At 43.0% G+C, this 14,368-nt stretch overlaps 2 protein-coding genes across 6 annotated transcripts; both read left to right on the top strand.

Annotated features, from left to right (window-relative positions):
- Window positions 1-498: 498 nt before the first annotated feature.
- On the top strand, window positions 499-4,356 carry LOC147173035 (uncharacterized). Its single transcript, XM_086079670.1, has 4 exons — window positions 499-1,121; window positions 1,428-1,643; window positions 2,130-2,205; window positions 2,883-4,356. Exons 1-4 carry the CDS (start codon window positions 782-784, stop codon window positions 3,286-3,288), a joined length of 1,038 nt encoding a protein of 345 aa, XP_085935796.1. The 5' UTR covers window positions 499-781; the 3' UTR covers window positions 3,289-4,356.
- Window positions 4,357-7,037: 2,681 nt separating this feature from the next.
- On the top strand, window positions 7,038-14,100 carry rpz (rapunzel). Of its 5 annotated transcripts, none has more exons than XM_086079671.1 (5): window positions 7,038-7,125; window positions 9,210-9,297; window positions 9,987-10,465; window positions 11,100-12,805; window positions 12,845-14,100. In XM_086079671.1, the coding sequence occupies exons 3-4, from the start codon at window positions 9,989-9,991 to the stop codon at window positions 11,304-11,306; spliced, it is 684 nt and encodes a 227-aa protein (XP_085935797.1). In that variant the 5' UTR covers window positions 7,038-7,125; window positions 9,210-9,297; window positions 9,987-9,988; the 3' UTR covers window positions 11,307-12,805; window positions 12,845-14,100. The 5 variants fall into 5 exon arrangements, with proteins under 5 accessions (XP_085935797.1, XP_085935801.1, XP_085935799.1 ...); XM_086079675.1 differs by having other exon boundaries at window positions 7,045-7,125; window positions 9,984-10,465; XM_086079673.1 differs by lacking the exon at window positions 9,210-9,297 and having other exon boundaries at window positions 7,045-7,125.
- The last annotated feature ends 268 nt before the right edge of the window (window positions 14,101-14,368 follow it).

Here is a 14,368-nt window from a genome sequence, read left to right as displayed (position 1 = left end):
CAATCCAAACAGCAGAATGCCGTTTTTTTTTATAGCTATTTTGTCACTTAAACAAAACATCTGATTCCCTTGTTTGTTTTCATAATTACTTTGTTTTGCTCTGTTTTAAACTGTATGTATGCTGTTGGAAGCTCATCCAGCCTAGTCAGCATTGGAAATACGAATCTGTGCTCTACCCCTAAATCAAAATAGTTGTTTAATGTATTTAATAATTTCTTAATCAGAAATTAAGGTGCGTTTTTAATTATTTTTTATCAATGATTGAATTCAAATCACAATACCTTATTTGTTTTTAAGTTTATAATTATTTTCTCCTTTCGATAAAAACACCCAAGGCCTTTTTTTTTTTTTTGCCCTTAAATCAAGCTTTATTCTTGATTCTTTGATTCTATATCCTGACATAAAATCCCAACCATCGTCGTCTTCGTTGACATTCCTTTCGCTCACCCGGGCCTCCTGGTGGCGCTGTGGTGCCCGGCCACCGACGCCGCGCCCAGTTAATAGCCGATCAAGCAAGTGTCAACAAGACAACAGACAGTAGCAGAAGGCAATCGAACGTGGACGAAAAGGTGGTGTTTTGAAACGATTTCACGCGTGTGCATTGAACTAATCAATCTCTGATGTTTTCCCGTCGATGACGAGCGTCGGTTTGGCGAGTTACATGTGACTTTAAGCGCGAGCATCCGCTCTGTCCGCAAGGCAGCGTCCTCATATTGCTAGCTAGCTGTTATCCGCTAGCGCTTGTCCCCAAACAAACCACGCCCCCCAAAGCAAACCGACGATGGATTTGTGTCAGAACGCCAGCCTGCGGCCGGATGAGGCTCTGGTGGTGGAGAACGCCATCCGGCTGGCGATAGACTCGGTGGTCAACGTGATGTACGGCGTCAACAGCGGCCGCAGTCGCGAGTACCAGCGGATGGTGGCCGACAGGGACAAAGAGATCGCAAGGCTGCAGCGGGAGATGCACGCGCTGCGCCGCAGGGGGTGCGCCTCATGCACGTTGCTCGACCGCGGGACCCCCGACCGGTCCACGGACTCCGAGGAGCACAGGGACGGCGGCGGCGGCGGGGACGCCGAGATGGACGCCGGGCAGCAGCCGCAGTGTGAACTCAGTTTCTCCTGTACGTAAGTGGACAGTATGTACATCTATGCAAATGTCTGCCCGTAAAAGTACAGATATGTTTCCTGATATTAAATCACTGATTAATAATCCTGATTCTAAAAAATAATGGATACAAATTGTGATAGTCATTTTGTTCATGTGTTGCCCTCTGCAGTTAAACAACACGAGTACAGATAGTGAAGTTCAAAGTGGCTAACGTGCGACTGTATGTTGTGACTGATGACGTTTCTACAACTTGACTCGAGACTTCCCTGCTATGACGTTGACATTTGTGACTTAATCCAGCTGTACCTTCCATCCACAGTGGGTCTGTTTGACAGTCCTCCGTCCCACATCCCCTCCCTGGCACTCCCCTCGCCCCCCCGCAGCCAAGCGGACCCCGCTGGCACTTCGGAAGCGGGCGGCGTCACCGTCAAAGAGGAGCCGTGCAACGTGGACGCCGTCCTTGTCAAATGGGAACTGAGCGAGGAGAGCTTGCGGGAGCAGCAGGAGCAAACCGGAAGTTCTTGTTGGGATGCGGGTAACGCCGTCTAGTGGTTGTTATTGCATGAACTGCAGTTAACCCCAACAACTCGCGAGGGGCCGGCCTGAGCCACAAAAACGTTGACAGTCCTCTCAAAAAGGGGTTTGTAATTGCTTGTAGATGCCACAAGGTGGCAGCAAAGCCTTTAAAACAGAAGATCTTAAAGTATCAACACTGTGCATCTAGCATGTACACAATCATGAACCCATGTTACATAAATGACCATTCCGTCGTTTTTTGTTTTTTTTAACAGACCACCTCCAGATGTTGCTCATCAAGAATATTAGCTAGTTTATTGGTGAACTGCAAAAATGTTGTGGTCGACTAAGTTAACTAAAAACGCAGTTGCTGCGTTCAAAATCATCATTTCCTTCTACCTAATGACTATATTGGTATAGTTGATTGATTTTATCTAGCATTGTTTGCTCCTGGTGCTAATTTCTTTTGATGTCTTGTTTTTTTTCCTTTTTCTTTTGTTACAAGAAACGGAGTTCAGAGAAGGGGTGACCTGCGACGAAGCGGAAGGACTGGCGCATGTCGCGGAGGCGGAGCATCTGAGGTGAAAACCTGCAATCGTTACAGCCTAAAAAACTGCCTGTAAAGTCCATTCCGTCGCAAACACGGAAGCAGGGAAACAAAGTTTCCATTGTCAGAGGTCACTCACAGTTTACAGTAAAGCTGATTCGTAAAACAATTGACAAGTAAACTTAGTGTATTTAAGCAGCAAAATGTTCAACTTATGAAAAAACAATCCCTTAGTAAAAAAAAATGTCTGCTCCATAGCGGAAGCACAAACAATGAACAGAAATATGGCAATATTGTAATTGCTCAAGATATATATATTTTTATTGTTACAAAATCAATAAGAAGTACCAACGTACTTGCATTATTTTCCCCCTCTTGTTTCTAAAAATGTTCATGACCTTGTCATCTATGCTATTAGGCTAACAATATGTTTTACTTGGTTGTATTGCAGACTATTTTAGGAGCATTTTGAAAGTTATTGTTTATTTTTAATGACAGGAAAAAATCAAATGCCAGAACTTCTCATGTGGCTCGAATACGGCAATTTTGCAGAGGTTTCAAGCACATTGCCTCACTTTCCCGTTTAGCTTTTAAGTTGTACAGAAATCAGCAAAAGAAATCCAATTTACCCGTGTAAAATGTACAAGAAGCGGCGTTGTGGCACAGTGGCAGACATTACTAATCGATGGCTGGTCATGTCGTCGTCCTCAGGAACAAGAAGAAGCGAGTGCGCACGGCGGAGCTGCCCGAGGAAGCCCAGCAGCAAAAGCGTGCGGCGTGGCGAGCCGCCTCCCGACGCTACTACGCCCGCAAGGTGGCACGCCAGCAGGCCGGACCCCCGTCGCACCCCGCCCACTTCCAACATGTGCCGCCGACCTGCCACTACCCGTCCTCGCCCTGCGGCCCTTTGGCCAGCGGCAACAGGAAGCGGACGCCCGTTTCCGCCTTGCCTCACGACTCGCAGGCCCAGCAGAGGGAGGCGTGGCGAGCCTCCTCCAGAAGGTACTACGCCAGGAAAATGGCGCACCAGCACCACCAGAATGGAGCCCCGCCGTATCGCCACCCCGAGCCGTCGGGAGATGATAGAGGAGGACTGGAGGGAATTTTGTGTAGTTGATGATAAAGAAGACGGAGGCTGTGTTGGGAATCGTTCACTCAATTTCTACGCCACGTCCCCAACCACTGGGCCGCGGATGCTAACGGGCCATAAAGATACTTTTTTATTCTTTGTTATTTATTTATTTATTTATTTATTTGCATATACAGCCCAATCAGAAGTGTACATCATCACCTCCACCACCACAGGAAATTTGTTTCCAACGGCGAATATCACTCTTCCCTCAAATCAACTTTTGCCATTGAAATGAATCGAAATGCCGTTAATCTATTCCAAAAAAACACAAAACATTTGGACCTGTTTTTAATAAGAAAATAGCACGCATTATGTTATACTTTTATTAATTTTTTTAAATAGCATTAACATTCAAACAAAATGAGAAGAACGACTTTCACATCTACTGTAACTCAGTGGTGATAAACCGGAATGCAGTTTCTCCACTTTTCTTTTTTTTCTGCAGGAAGTGTGAATGAAAATCTTTCCAATGAGGTTTGTTGTTTCCGCCCTTTCAGAATGTTCCAGAAATGACTGCACCAGGTGTCGTTAAATATAGCACCAAAGAAAGAAACTTGGTAAAATACCTGTGCAAAAAAAAAAAAGTGAGCAGATTACAATACATTAAGGACACGATCTGTTCTAACCTGGGGTGTAATTCCCAACACAGCCTGACATCATCGACTATTTACTGTACAAATATTTCAATGTTCTTCAAGTCTTTATCCCTTCTCAAATGCAGGCACTGCGGTGCCTCTATCGTCCAGTATCTGTAATTACATCTGGAGCTCAACATCTTTGTTTTGGTGGCATTCACATTATGAAGTCAATTTTCCATAATATATCCTCTATAAATCTAAGATTAAAAAAACAAAAAAAAAAGACAACCAAAGATTAAGATGTTGGTGATAACAGTCTTCTATTTCTGAATGGAAACCTGCACCCCGATCCCCGCATCTGAGGCACACATGCTAACCACTAGCGCACCGTGCTGACCTGCAGTATTTTAAAAAGACATCTGTGCATTTTCTGCAATTGTCATTGTGTTTAATAAATGTCATTTCATTCATTTTATTTTGTTTCTTGAACATTTTCTTTACATGGTTTACATTTCAAATATTGAAAAAAAAGGCGTCTTTTTTTCTTCGTACGTTTATTAGTGTTATTTACAGACCAAATGACATTCTATTTGTTTTAAAGCTGCATGCAGACACAAGGAGATAGTTCAAAAATACATTTCAAGCTCCTTTCTCTGACTGAAATTTGATCATGTATTAATCATAGAAAGCAAAAAACTGTGTATTATGCACTACACTGAAGCACATTTTCCCCTAAAAAAAAAAAAAAGAGTACACATCAGTTTACCAGTTTAATCACGTGCATAAAACAAATACATTTTAAAGCTCTTTAAAATAAATTTGACAATGCATACAGTCAAATGTAAGCTAGTATACATTACAAAATCAGAATTAAAAATAAAACAATTTAAAGCCCATTTCTCAGAACATATTTGATCATGAATGGTATATTGTGCATTATACATTATTTAAAAATAAATAAATTCGATGCATAGATAGAGGCTAACACTACTTCCTGTTAGCACCTCTTATTTTGAAAGCTATTCACACCACTTCTGGTGCACTACTTAGCTGACTGACGCTAACTTGATGACAGTAACGGTCATCGTTGGAGGCTTTCCCATCATGCATTGTTGCCGTTACAAGTAATAGTTTGTGACTGTTTTATTCCTCTTTAAATGTCCTGTCATTTTTATTTTGTACAGGCATATACTCGTGTATTAATTTTGTTTTGCTACTCTTGGTATTAAATTACTGTGACAACTTTGCAAACCAAGGTAAGCAGTCAGTGCAAAATATATAAATAATTGGTAGGCTATAACATTTGTAGGACGTGACGTAGCCAAGAACCAATAGATGAGCTACTTTGCAAACAAATATGAGAGCGGCATGAATGAATGAATGAATGAATGAATGAATGAGTGAATGGGAAACACCTGCGATTCCGCCCAAATGGGCCGTCCGGAAAGAGGAGCGCGTGGTGTGCTCACAATAGCACAACCTCTCGAGTCTATCACGATTGCGTGGATATTCTCTCTCTTGCTGAATGCGTACTGATATCTCTCGCTTATTTTTGTCAAACACGTCTCTTATCTGTTTAGCTCAGAGGTGAAACGCTTAATTAGTATGCGGAGTGGCTGGCGTCTTCTGACGTACAGGTAGCATAAAAGGCGGGCTGCAGCGGCCCCAACAATGTGTAGCCATATTTCAGTACTGCGACGCTAAATGTAGTGTTTGGCCGTGTAGTGCAGATGCCAATCATTGCGCCACGCAGCAGACTTGAGGGAACACAACAAAAGCAGACTGTCGCCCAAAACGAGGCGTGCACGCAGAAGGCAGCAGGCAGCTGATCTGCCGTTGCCCACAACTGCAGCTGTTGGCCTGTTTGGCGTCTTCGCACTTGCAACGGGATCTCCTCGACAGCTGCTCAACGGAAAAGGCGCGCTCCCTTTTTTGTCAGAGCGCAGTCGCAAGTGAAGGACGAGGTGGGCGATGCAGGGGTCTTTATTTTCAACCTGAATCCAACCTCTCAGGTCTGAACACGCAAATACGAAGCGAATGCTCAGTTTGTTTGTTTGTTTGTTAGTTTGCTTTTCCAGGCACGCCGAAATTTGCGCTTGTGCGAATTAAAAGCGGCGCATCTGATTTGCATGCACACGAGGGCCCGAGACGCGTTTGTTTTGGGGCAAAACAGCTCCAACCGCCACTGGAGTCTCTTCGATTGTGGAGCTTTTGCAGCACGACATTTATGTTGATCTTTTTCGAGCGGCCGCCGAACAAAGAATGAGACGGCGAACGAGCAGCTGCAGTTGGATGCGCGCGCAGCCAAAGCCGGCTGACTTGGGGGCGCGATAAAAGGCTCAATTGTGTCACATTATTCGCCTGTGAGGCAGTTAAATGCTTCGCAAGCAGCACTAATACTTTTTTTCCACGTTTATTGGAACATTTGGAAGGCTTCAAGAAGTCAAGTCGAGCGTGTTTCTACTCCCAGCGGCGTGTGCGTCTCGTCGGTGCGCTTCTTGAAGGACTGTGCGGCAAAACGGACTCAAAATCCATTTGTCCAGCGGAATTCGCCTTTTTCACGGAAAAACTTGCACATTTAAGGTATTTTTTTTTATAACGTGTTGGATTTTTAGTTTCTGTACTCACTTGGAGCCAATGGAATAGTCCCATTGGCTTCAGGGTGCACCTGTGCACCTTTGGAGACCTTTTTTCCCTTCCACGTCTTTCTGCTCATTTCTGTGGACTTTTACTGGCTTGGAAGTTGTCGCAAATCAGTTTTGAAATGCCAAAGTGTCTCTCCGACTTATAAATATCATGAATGGAGTGTTTGTTAGTGTCTGAAAGATGCCGCGGGGTTTGACAAGGCGCTCAAAAGTCTTCTTTTTGGAGTTCGGCTGCGCGCAGACTGACAAGCCAGTCTTAGTTTCGACTATTTGAATGTGGGATGGACCACAATATGTTCCAAACAAAGGGGGAGATGACTGTTAACGTGATGGGGTGCTTTTAATATTTCAGACATTTAAGGTGGCGTTTTCAAGTGGTATTTGGAAGAATGTCTCCATCTGGCTCCAAAGAAGCATTTTGCGCGTTTGGTGACTTCTGTAGGCCCTTAAAAGATGCTTTATCCCAATGTGCTCACCCCTACACGGTGAACGTACATGGACGTGTCCATTTTTTGCAGGGCTTGCTGGGAAGAAGACGGAGCCAGTCGAGGTTGGGCCGTCGGACAGGCGCTCCAAGGTGGAAAATCAGCCACTAAAAGGTAAGCAAGAAGCAGCTTCTCCGTGGCCAATGGTGGCCAATTTTGCTTGGGGTCCCAATTGGAGAGAGTGTAGTCCGCCGAGAGGCCGAGAAGGACCCGTTTTCAGGGGCAATTTGGCGTCTTTGCCGCATTTTCAAGCGGCTCTGTAGGCCACGGCTGTTGCGCTAAGGAGCAAACATGGAGGCGCGGCTAGGGGGAGCCAAAGCAAGCAGGCAGGAAGGAACCTCACCCGGGGACACGGGCCTCGCTATTCTTTACCGCTGCGGATGTTTGGCCTCATTTTAACATCCACAAACACTCAACTCGTCCGGAAGACTTTCTATTGTTGTATTTTGGCGTCAGTCGTCGTCGTTATTTGAACTTGAGTAGCCTGAAGGGTGTTTGGCTTGCTTGGCTTCAAATGCCTCAATGGTGCTCAAGTTTTCACCTGACTGACAGCAAACTCGCTTCATAAATGTTAATATGGAAGACAAATGTCAATTGAAGTATAAATGATGAACTTTAACGGTGAAAAGTGAGGTTTATTTTTATTAGTATTTTTTTTTTATTAGCTTAGCTTGATGCTATGCTTATTTAGAGAGAGTTCAAGATGGCTGTCGAACTGGTAACAGTTGACGTCAGGATGCTGCTGCTCACTTCCTCTTTCGGTTTTGAGACAAGCCAGCTTTAAGAACTTCTGCTGTGTTATAACTGTAAATATGTTAATTTATGTATTTAGCAAACATGTCAATGGAAAAAAAAAGCAGATGAGGTGTTACATTTTTCTTATGTGTTAGGTGAGAAACACAGCAGCTAATCTCCTTTCAAGTCAATTAAAGGATGACGTGTATGTTTTGGGGGCCATTTAATTTAACCAGTATGCCTAATTTATGCAATTACGACTACCAATTTCATAGAAAACTACACACAGCCGATAGAATGAACACATTTTGAATTTGTGGCACCTCTTTTTCAATGCTGGCAATCTTGAATTCTGCTCACCTTGCTTATTTCCGGCTTTTAATTAAAAATGAACTCTTAAATGGCTTGAGTTCTGCTCGCCTCCTCTGCGTCAGTCTTAGATGAGATTTTCAACATTTTATTTGAATTTACTCTGTTGTAGGGTCTTAAATATAGCCCCCATTTTTCATTATTGATATGCAATTTGAGCTAGTTAGTGCTCCCCCTCACCACCAAAATCAATTAATAACCCCCCCCCCCAAAAAAAAGAACCCACATCTTTCAAAAAGTCACTGTATGTGTATATATATATATATATATATATATATATATATATATATATATATATATATATATATATATATATATTTTTTTTTTTAACTTTGTAATTCTCTTCTGTTTTATTTGTGTCTCACTTCCTTGGCATCAAAATGGTCTCAAATGATCGTCTTGAGTTTTGTTTGCCTCCTTGCTGTCATTTGGAATTCTGCTTACCTCATTTGTGTCAAACAACATTAAATGGCGGTCATTTTGGATTCTGCGCTCTTCCTTTGCATCAAATGGTCTTAAATGGCGGCCGTCTTGAGTTGCGTCACTGGACTGGGCCACAACCGCCTCCTCGTCTGTGTAAACAAGAGAACCGTTCACATAAATGCCACTATTAAACTTAAGTTATAATGTCAAGATAACTGATAAAAAGAACTCTCAAAAACAATGTAAAGAGTTTCTTCAATAGAATGTGTCCATTTAAATTCGTGAAGCGTCCACATGTGCTTTCAGTCCACTAGTTGTGGTGCTGAAATCGAGAGTGAGTGGTGGCACTTTTGCTCCCCTCTGGTGGACATGTGCGGTAACGCGCGCACACCCTGCAGGCTTCTGTGGCGTGATCCAGCCTTTAGAACTGTTAGCGGCGCATTCTGAAGGCGTTACGTAAGAAAAGCGGCCGGCTTCCGTTTGCTCGGCTCGACCCGCGAGGAGCTTTCGCGCCGGCCCGTAGACGTGCGCTCGCCTGGTGCTGAAAATAAGAACAACGCTGCAGAGGCTCGTGCTTAACTCTTTCTTCACCGGAAAGCAAAAATGTTTCTACATGCTGGTTCACTCAATTTGTGCTTTTTATTTTAACGGTGGCTTGTGTGCCGTTGCAGCACGGTTGCCCGTCTGGACCCGAGGCCGTTTTGTTCCAGTGGGAGCTCCAGGAAAGGAGGAAGAAAAAAAAAGAAAAGATTTCATCGTGTAAGCATCCGTGCTGTCGGGGAGTCCTGCGCGTCAATTGTTGTGACGTTGCCGAGGCCATCGCTTAGCCACGCTCGGCGAACGTCAGCCGATGTTGGCCTTGCGTTTGTGCTGCTTGTCTGTCAGCTGCACTGACAGCTGTTGTCATGCAACAACATGCAAACAGCAGCTGGCATCTTGACGGTCAACACCGCAAAAAAATGTACAAAAAAAATCAAACACTTGATCTGTCCGAGTCACTTGATTTCGAGGATGTGCCAAGACAGAGTCCCGATCGAATACGTCAGCAAATTGAGGAAAAAGAAGTGCATCCACAATGTTTGAGCTACCAACGACTTCAATGTGGCATTTAAGCGCAAACGATGAATGTTACGTTTATATGAAAACTGATTTTGAATCAGGATCCATTATTGTTGTCTGAACATTTTGCACAGGAATTATTTTGGAATGAATGAAACCTTTAAATAAATGTTTGTTAGAATTGCAATCGTCCTGAATGACTGAGAACAAATTGCGTTTTTGTTTTTTAGCGCCCAGCCTTAAGTATCCCAACATATGACGCCTTCTATGTGGCTCGTGAAGCAGTGGTTTAAACCAAGTCAAACATTTTGGGGGGGTTGGATGTGCACATCAGTTTTCTATTTGTTGACGTGACGTTTCTTTGCCGTGTACGTGGTGTGTGCCAGCAGCCATGATGGAAGAGGAGATTGTGGAGGAGCACGCCAAGCTGAAGCAGGGCGTGGTCAGGGTGCTTCATTGCGTGGCCGCCATCTCGTCGGCGGCGGCCGTGGTCAACCCCATCTTCGGCGTGGCGGGCTCGCTGATACGCGTGGTCCTGCACCACGTCGACGACGAGGACATCCGCACGCTCAAGCGCGAGTTTGGCTCGGTCAACCGGGCGCTGGACGAGCTCTCGCGCAAGAACCGCCACACCCTGATGGCCATCCAGAAGGAGACGCTGGACAGCCAGTACGCCTCGGTGGAGGAGAACCTCAAGAACCAGTTCCGCAAGTTCATGGATTTGGTGGAGGCGCCGCCGGAGCACAGAGAGCGCAAGAAGGACGACTTTGCCCGCAGCTACGCCGACGACCTGGGCGACCAGAACCTGCACACGCTCTACGACGGCGTGGTGGGAAAACCCAAACTCTTCAGCCGGCCCATCCTGGAGGTGAGTCGCACCTTCGGGACCGCTCCTGTATGCTCATTTGCATAAGCCATCGTTACCGTTGAATAGTTGACGAAATGGTGTGCTAAAGTTGTCGTCGTTCGTTTTAAAACTGCCATTTTGAAAGCATCTACTGAAAATGAAGATTAACATATATTTACTGCATGTAAAAAAAATTAAAACGATAAAAATTGAAAACATTTTTTAATTTAATATTACAAATGTCGAAAAATATAAAATAACACAATGAAGGGGGAAATAAATGATAGTGGAATAGGGTCTGGTGTCCAACTCACCAGCAGGGGGCAGCATTTGCCTCCTAATGAGAAGCTTGCATTTAAAATGCCAAGAAGAGACACCATGTTGGAAAAGTGCTGTGACAGCAAATCGAACAAAGAAATGTCACTTAGAGCTTTGTGTTTTCGACTTCAAATTGATTTAGATTAGATTCAAATTCAAAGTGCGGCAAATTATTTTCTGACCGCAATTTCACAAACCATAGCTTGAGCAGGAAAAGGTTAACTCGATGTCGTTGCGCCGCTTTTGATGGCGTAAATATGCGCGCAGCTCATCAACGGCGCCACCTGAATTGTCATCAGACTCCTCCTCATCGCGATTGTGTTTTTGTCGTTTGGAGGTGTTCCTGAAGCACTCTGGCGGCGACCGTCGCATCATGGAGCGCCTGTGCACGCGCCTCACCTACTTGTTCTGCATCGGCCTGATCGCCTTGATTGGCTACGCCGCCGTCATCGGCGACGACGACGCCAGCCTGAGCGAGGAGTGGGCCGAGAAGATGGAGGACGTGGAGGGCCGGATGCAGCAGGCGCTGCGCATGTGCCACTGAACCGGGTGCGCACACGTGCATCTTCACCCTCGTCATCATCGTCGTCGGTGTTCATCAAGCATCGTGAACCACTTGTCATATTTTTAAAGCTGCAGTGCAAATGTAATCAATTAAACCAAGAGCACCATCTAGAGGAGTAAAAAAAAAGATGTCAAGTGGTTCACGACGCTTCGTTTTGCCATCACTCGCTTCGAGCACAGCGGCGGGTAAAAAGACAGGCAGAACTTTACGTTTGACTTGCACTACAGCCCACTTCCTCAAATTTTGATTGCATTCATTCATTCCTTCATCAAAGTGCTTTTTTTGGGGGGGGTTCTTTCATATTTTTCATTCGGTGATTTATTGTAACGAAATAACAGATAAGCAAAATGATGATATAGGCTTTTATATGATTTAGAATCAACTGATTGACTGGCAACCATTTGCGAGCATTTTGACGGATCTTTCAAGTTCGTGTTCAGCAACATTCCCATTCTTTAGTCACGATCAGTAAATGTTTCCATTTGAAAATGTGGACGCGGCCCTGGAGCTTTTTGAGTTTGCCCACCGCTGTTTGGAGAAGAACGCGGGGACCACCCGGGCTTCTTAGCCATTTTGGAAGGTGACCTTCAAGTCTCGCAAAGGCGCCTCCTGTCAAGTCGATGCACGTCTTCTTCTTCTTCTTCTTCTTAACTGTGGGACCGCACGCCCACTCAACTGCTTCGTGCTCTTTGTTACAAGTTCGGTTGCATGGAAAGCCGATGGAAGTACACGTGCTTGTCACGAAATGAGAATATCCTCCAAAAGTTGAGTCATTTCCGTAATTCCATTCAAAAGGTCCAACTTTCATCCATTATAGATTCAGGGCACGCAACTTGAGTGATTTCAAGCATTTATTTGTTTATTTTTACATTATTTGGGCTTCTAGCTCATAAAACCCACAAAAATAGGATGTCCAAAAATTAGAATATCCATCCATCCATCCATCCATCCATCCATTTTCTGTAACGCTTGTCCTCACAAGGGTTGCAGGGGTTGCTGGAGCCTATCCCAGCTGGCTTCGGGCAGTAGGCGGCGTACACCCTGAACTGGTTGCTAAATTAGAAAAAATATATATATATATATAAATATAAATATAAAATAATAAATAATATAATAATAAATATTAAATAATTGTTTATATATAATAATAATAAAAATAAATTAGAAAAATTAGAATAATATTGACAAAATCACAATGCATACTTCCCAGTGTTTTGGATGGATGGATGTTTTTTTTCAAAATATGTCCATCTCCAATAGTTGATTGGATTCCCTTTGCCTTAACATTTGCCTCGATGCGCCGAGTCTTTGTTTTTAACACAATTCCATCAAGAGGAAAATGAAGGCCGCCAGACCCAAATAATGGATGAAAGTTTGAACGGAATTACAAAAATGATTGAGGATATTCTCATTTTTGGACGAGCGCCTGTAAGCAATGACGTTGCGCAATAAGCGCCGGCTCGCTCCTGTGGGATCGCGTAACGGTCCGGCAAAATGCGCCACAAGGACGTCGGCAGGTTGCGGGAGAGAAACCAAAGAGGATAAAAAGATAATTGCATCAAAACAAAGTCCTGTTACAAGAAAAAAATGTTACCAGGATAGTCGAAAACTTCCTGTGAATTTCAGACGGAATTCTCAATTTCCAGCAAGTCAACGTTGTCATTTTTACAATGTTGCTTCAGTAAACAATCATCTTATACTAAAGCATAAAAATCTTTTTTCAAAATGATCTTCTGTGACCTCATGACTGGTTTGACTCAAATGGTCTTTTCTTGTAGGATTGCAGTTTTTCTCCATTTACTTAAATTCCCTTTTTGTTTTTGAAAAATAATGACTCTTAAAATGGAAAATTATTTTTAAACATTTGGAATATGTCGTTCATATTTTCCCCCCCTCGTAATTGCCTTTTTCCCTTATGGAAACGCTTTCAAATTGCTTTATATTTTTATTTTTTTTAACTGCAGCTATGTAAAATTCAGATAATGAAATTCTTGTTAAATTACAGCTCTAATATAAAAAATAAATAGTTGTACCAATACATGTTTTCTTTTTGCCCAAAATTGCAACTTTAAATAAAAAATGACTTCATCAATCCTCTTTTATGATAAATTATGACCTCTCCTAAAATTATTATTTTTTCCTTCCACATGGCAACTCTTTATTATTATTTTTTTCTTTAGAAAAAACGGCATCTTACAAAATAGATGATTTATATAACTGCAATTCTTTAGTTCTTGGTTATTGTCAACTTTTTTTCAATGTCACCTTGATGGACCTATATTTGTTTTTTGGGCGTTTTTTTTTGTTCCGAAATTCAGTGATACCCCCCAAAAGCAATTCTTTATGTAATGTCATCACAAGCTCTTATATGAACACTAAAAGTGGTTCCACGCGCTTTCATGATGCTTAGAGTTGCACAAACACTATATATATATATATATATATATATATTAGAAGCGCATGGTTCCACATTTTCTTTTAGAATGACTTTGAAAACGGGCATTGAAGCTCATGTCGAGTTGGTCACTTTGTTGTACGCGCACTTTATCCCAACAGCAAAACAGCGGCCACTTAAGGTTGATATTTTTTTGGGGGGAATACTTTTTTTCATTTCTTTCCTTTTTTTGCAGCCAGCAGTGCCTCAATGTTTGTATTCTCGCTCTCGCTCTCTTTTTTTTTTTACTATATTGTGACATCCTCTCAGTTGTTACTATGTTATAAACATGTTATGCAGTATAAAAAGAAAATGAATAAATAAAGGGTGTATACTGAACGCCTGTCATGTTGGCTGTTTTTATTTTTGCACTTTTTACGAATCACAGCAAACACATTTGAGTCAAAAAATAATAAAAATAAAAAAATATATATATATATGATTTATTTAAGTCATTTTGTATACCTGCCACTTACTGGACACTTGATTAGGGACACCTGCAGCCGAAACGAAGGTGGAACTGCTCGGTTTGGATTGACCATTTTGTCTTCTACCGCCCCCTTGCTGTGAACTGGTTGGTGGGGTCGTCACTATTTTTATATAAATA

Source organism: Leptonotus elevatus, chromosome 6, assembly GCF_054856555.1.
Source record: "Leptonotus elevatus isolate MCC_2025b chromosome 6, RoL_Lele_1.0, whole genome shotgun sequence".
In the NCBI taxonomy this organism is placed as follows: Eukaryota; Metazoa; Chordata; class Actinopteri; order Syngnathiformes; family Syngnathidae; genus Leptonotus; species Leptonotus elevatus.
This window is presented reverse-complemented; position numbering and strand designations above follow the sequence as displayed.

What these genes read in the sequence shown, in the direction of transcription:
- LOC147173035 (XM_086079670.1), top strand. Translation starts at nt 782, where the DNA reads ATGGATTTGTGTCAGAACGCCAGCCTGCGGCCGGATGAGGCTCTGGTG. An exon ending in GTGTGAACTCAGTTTCTCCT is followed by an intron (nt 1,122 to 1,427) that starts GTACGTAAGTGG and finishes TTCCATCCACAG; the next exon opens with TGGGTCTGTTTGACAGTCCT. An exon ending in GCGGAGGCGGAGCATCTGAG is followed by an intron (nt 2,206 to 2,882) that starts GTGAAAACCTGC and finishes CGTCGTCCTCAG; the next exon opens with GAACAAGAAGAAGCGAGTGC.
- rpz (XM_086079671.1), top strand. Translation starts at nt 9,989, where the DNA reads ATGATGGAAGAGGAGATTGTGGAGGAGCACGCCAAGCTGAAGCAGGGC. An exon ending in TCAGCCGGCCCATCCTGGAG is followed by an intron (nt 10,466 to 11,099) that starts GTGAGTCGCACC and finishes TGTCGTTTGGAG; the next exon opens with GTGTTCCTGAAGCACTCTGG.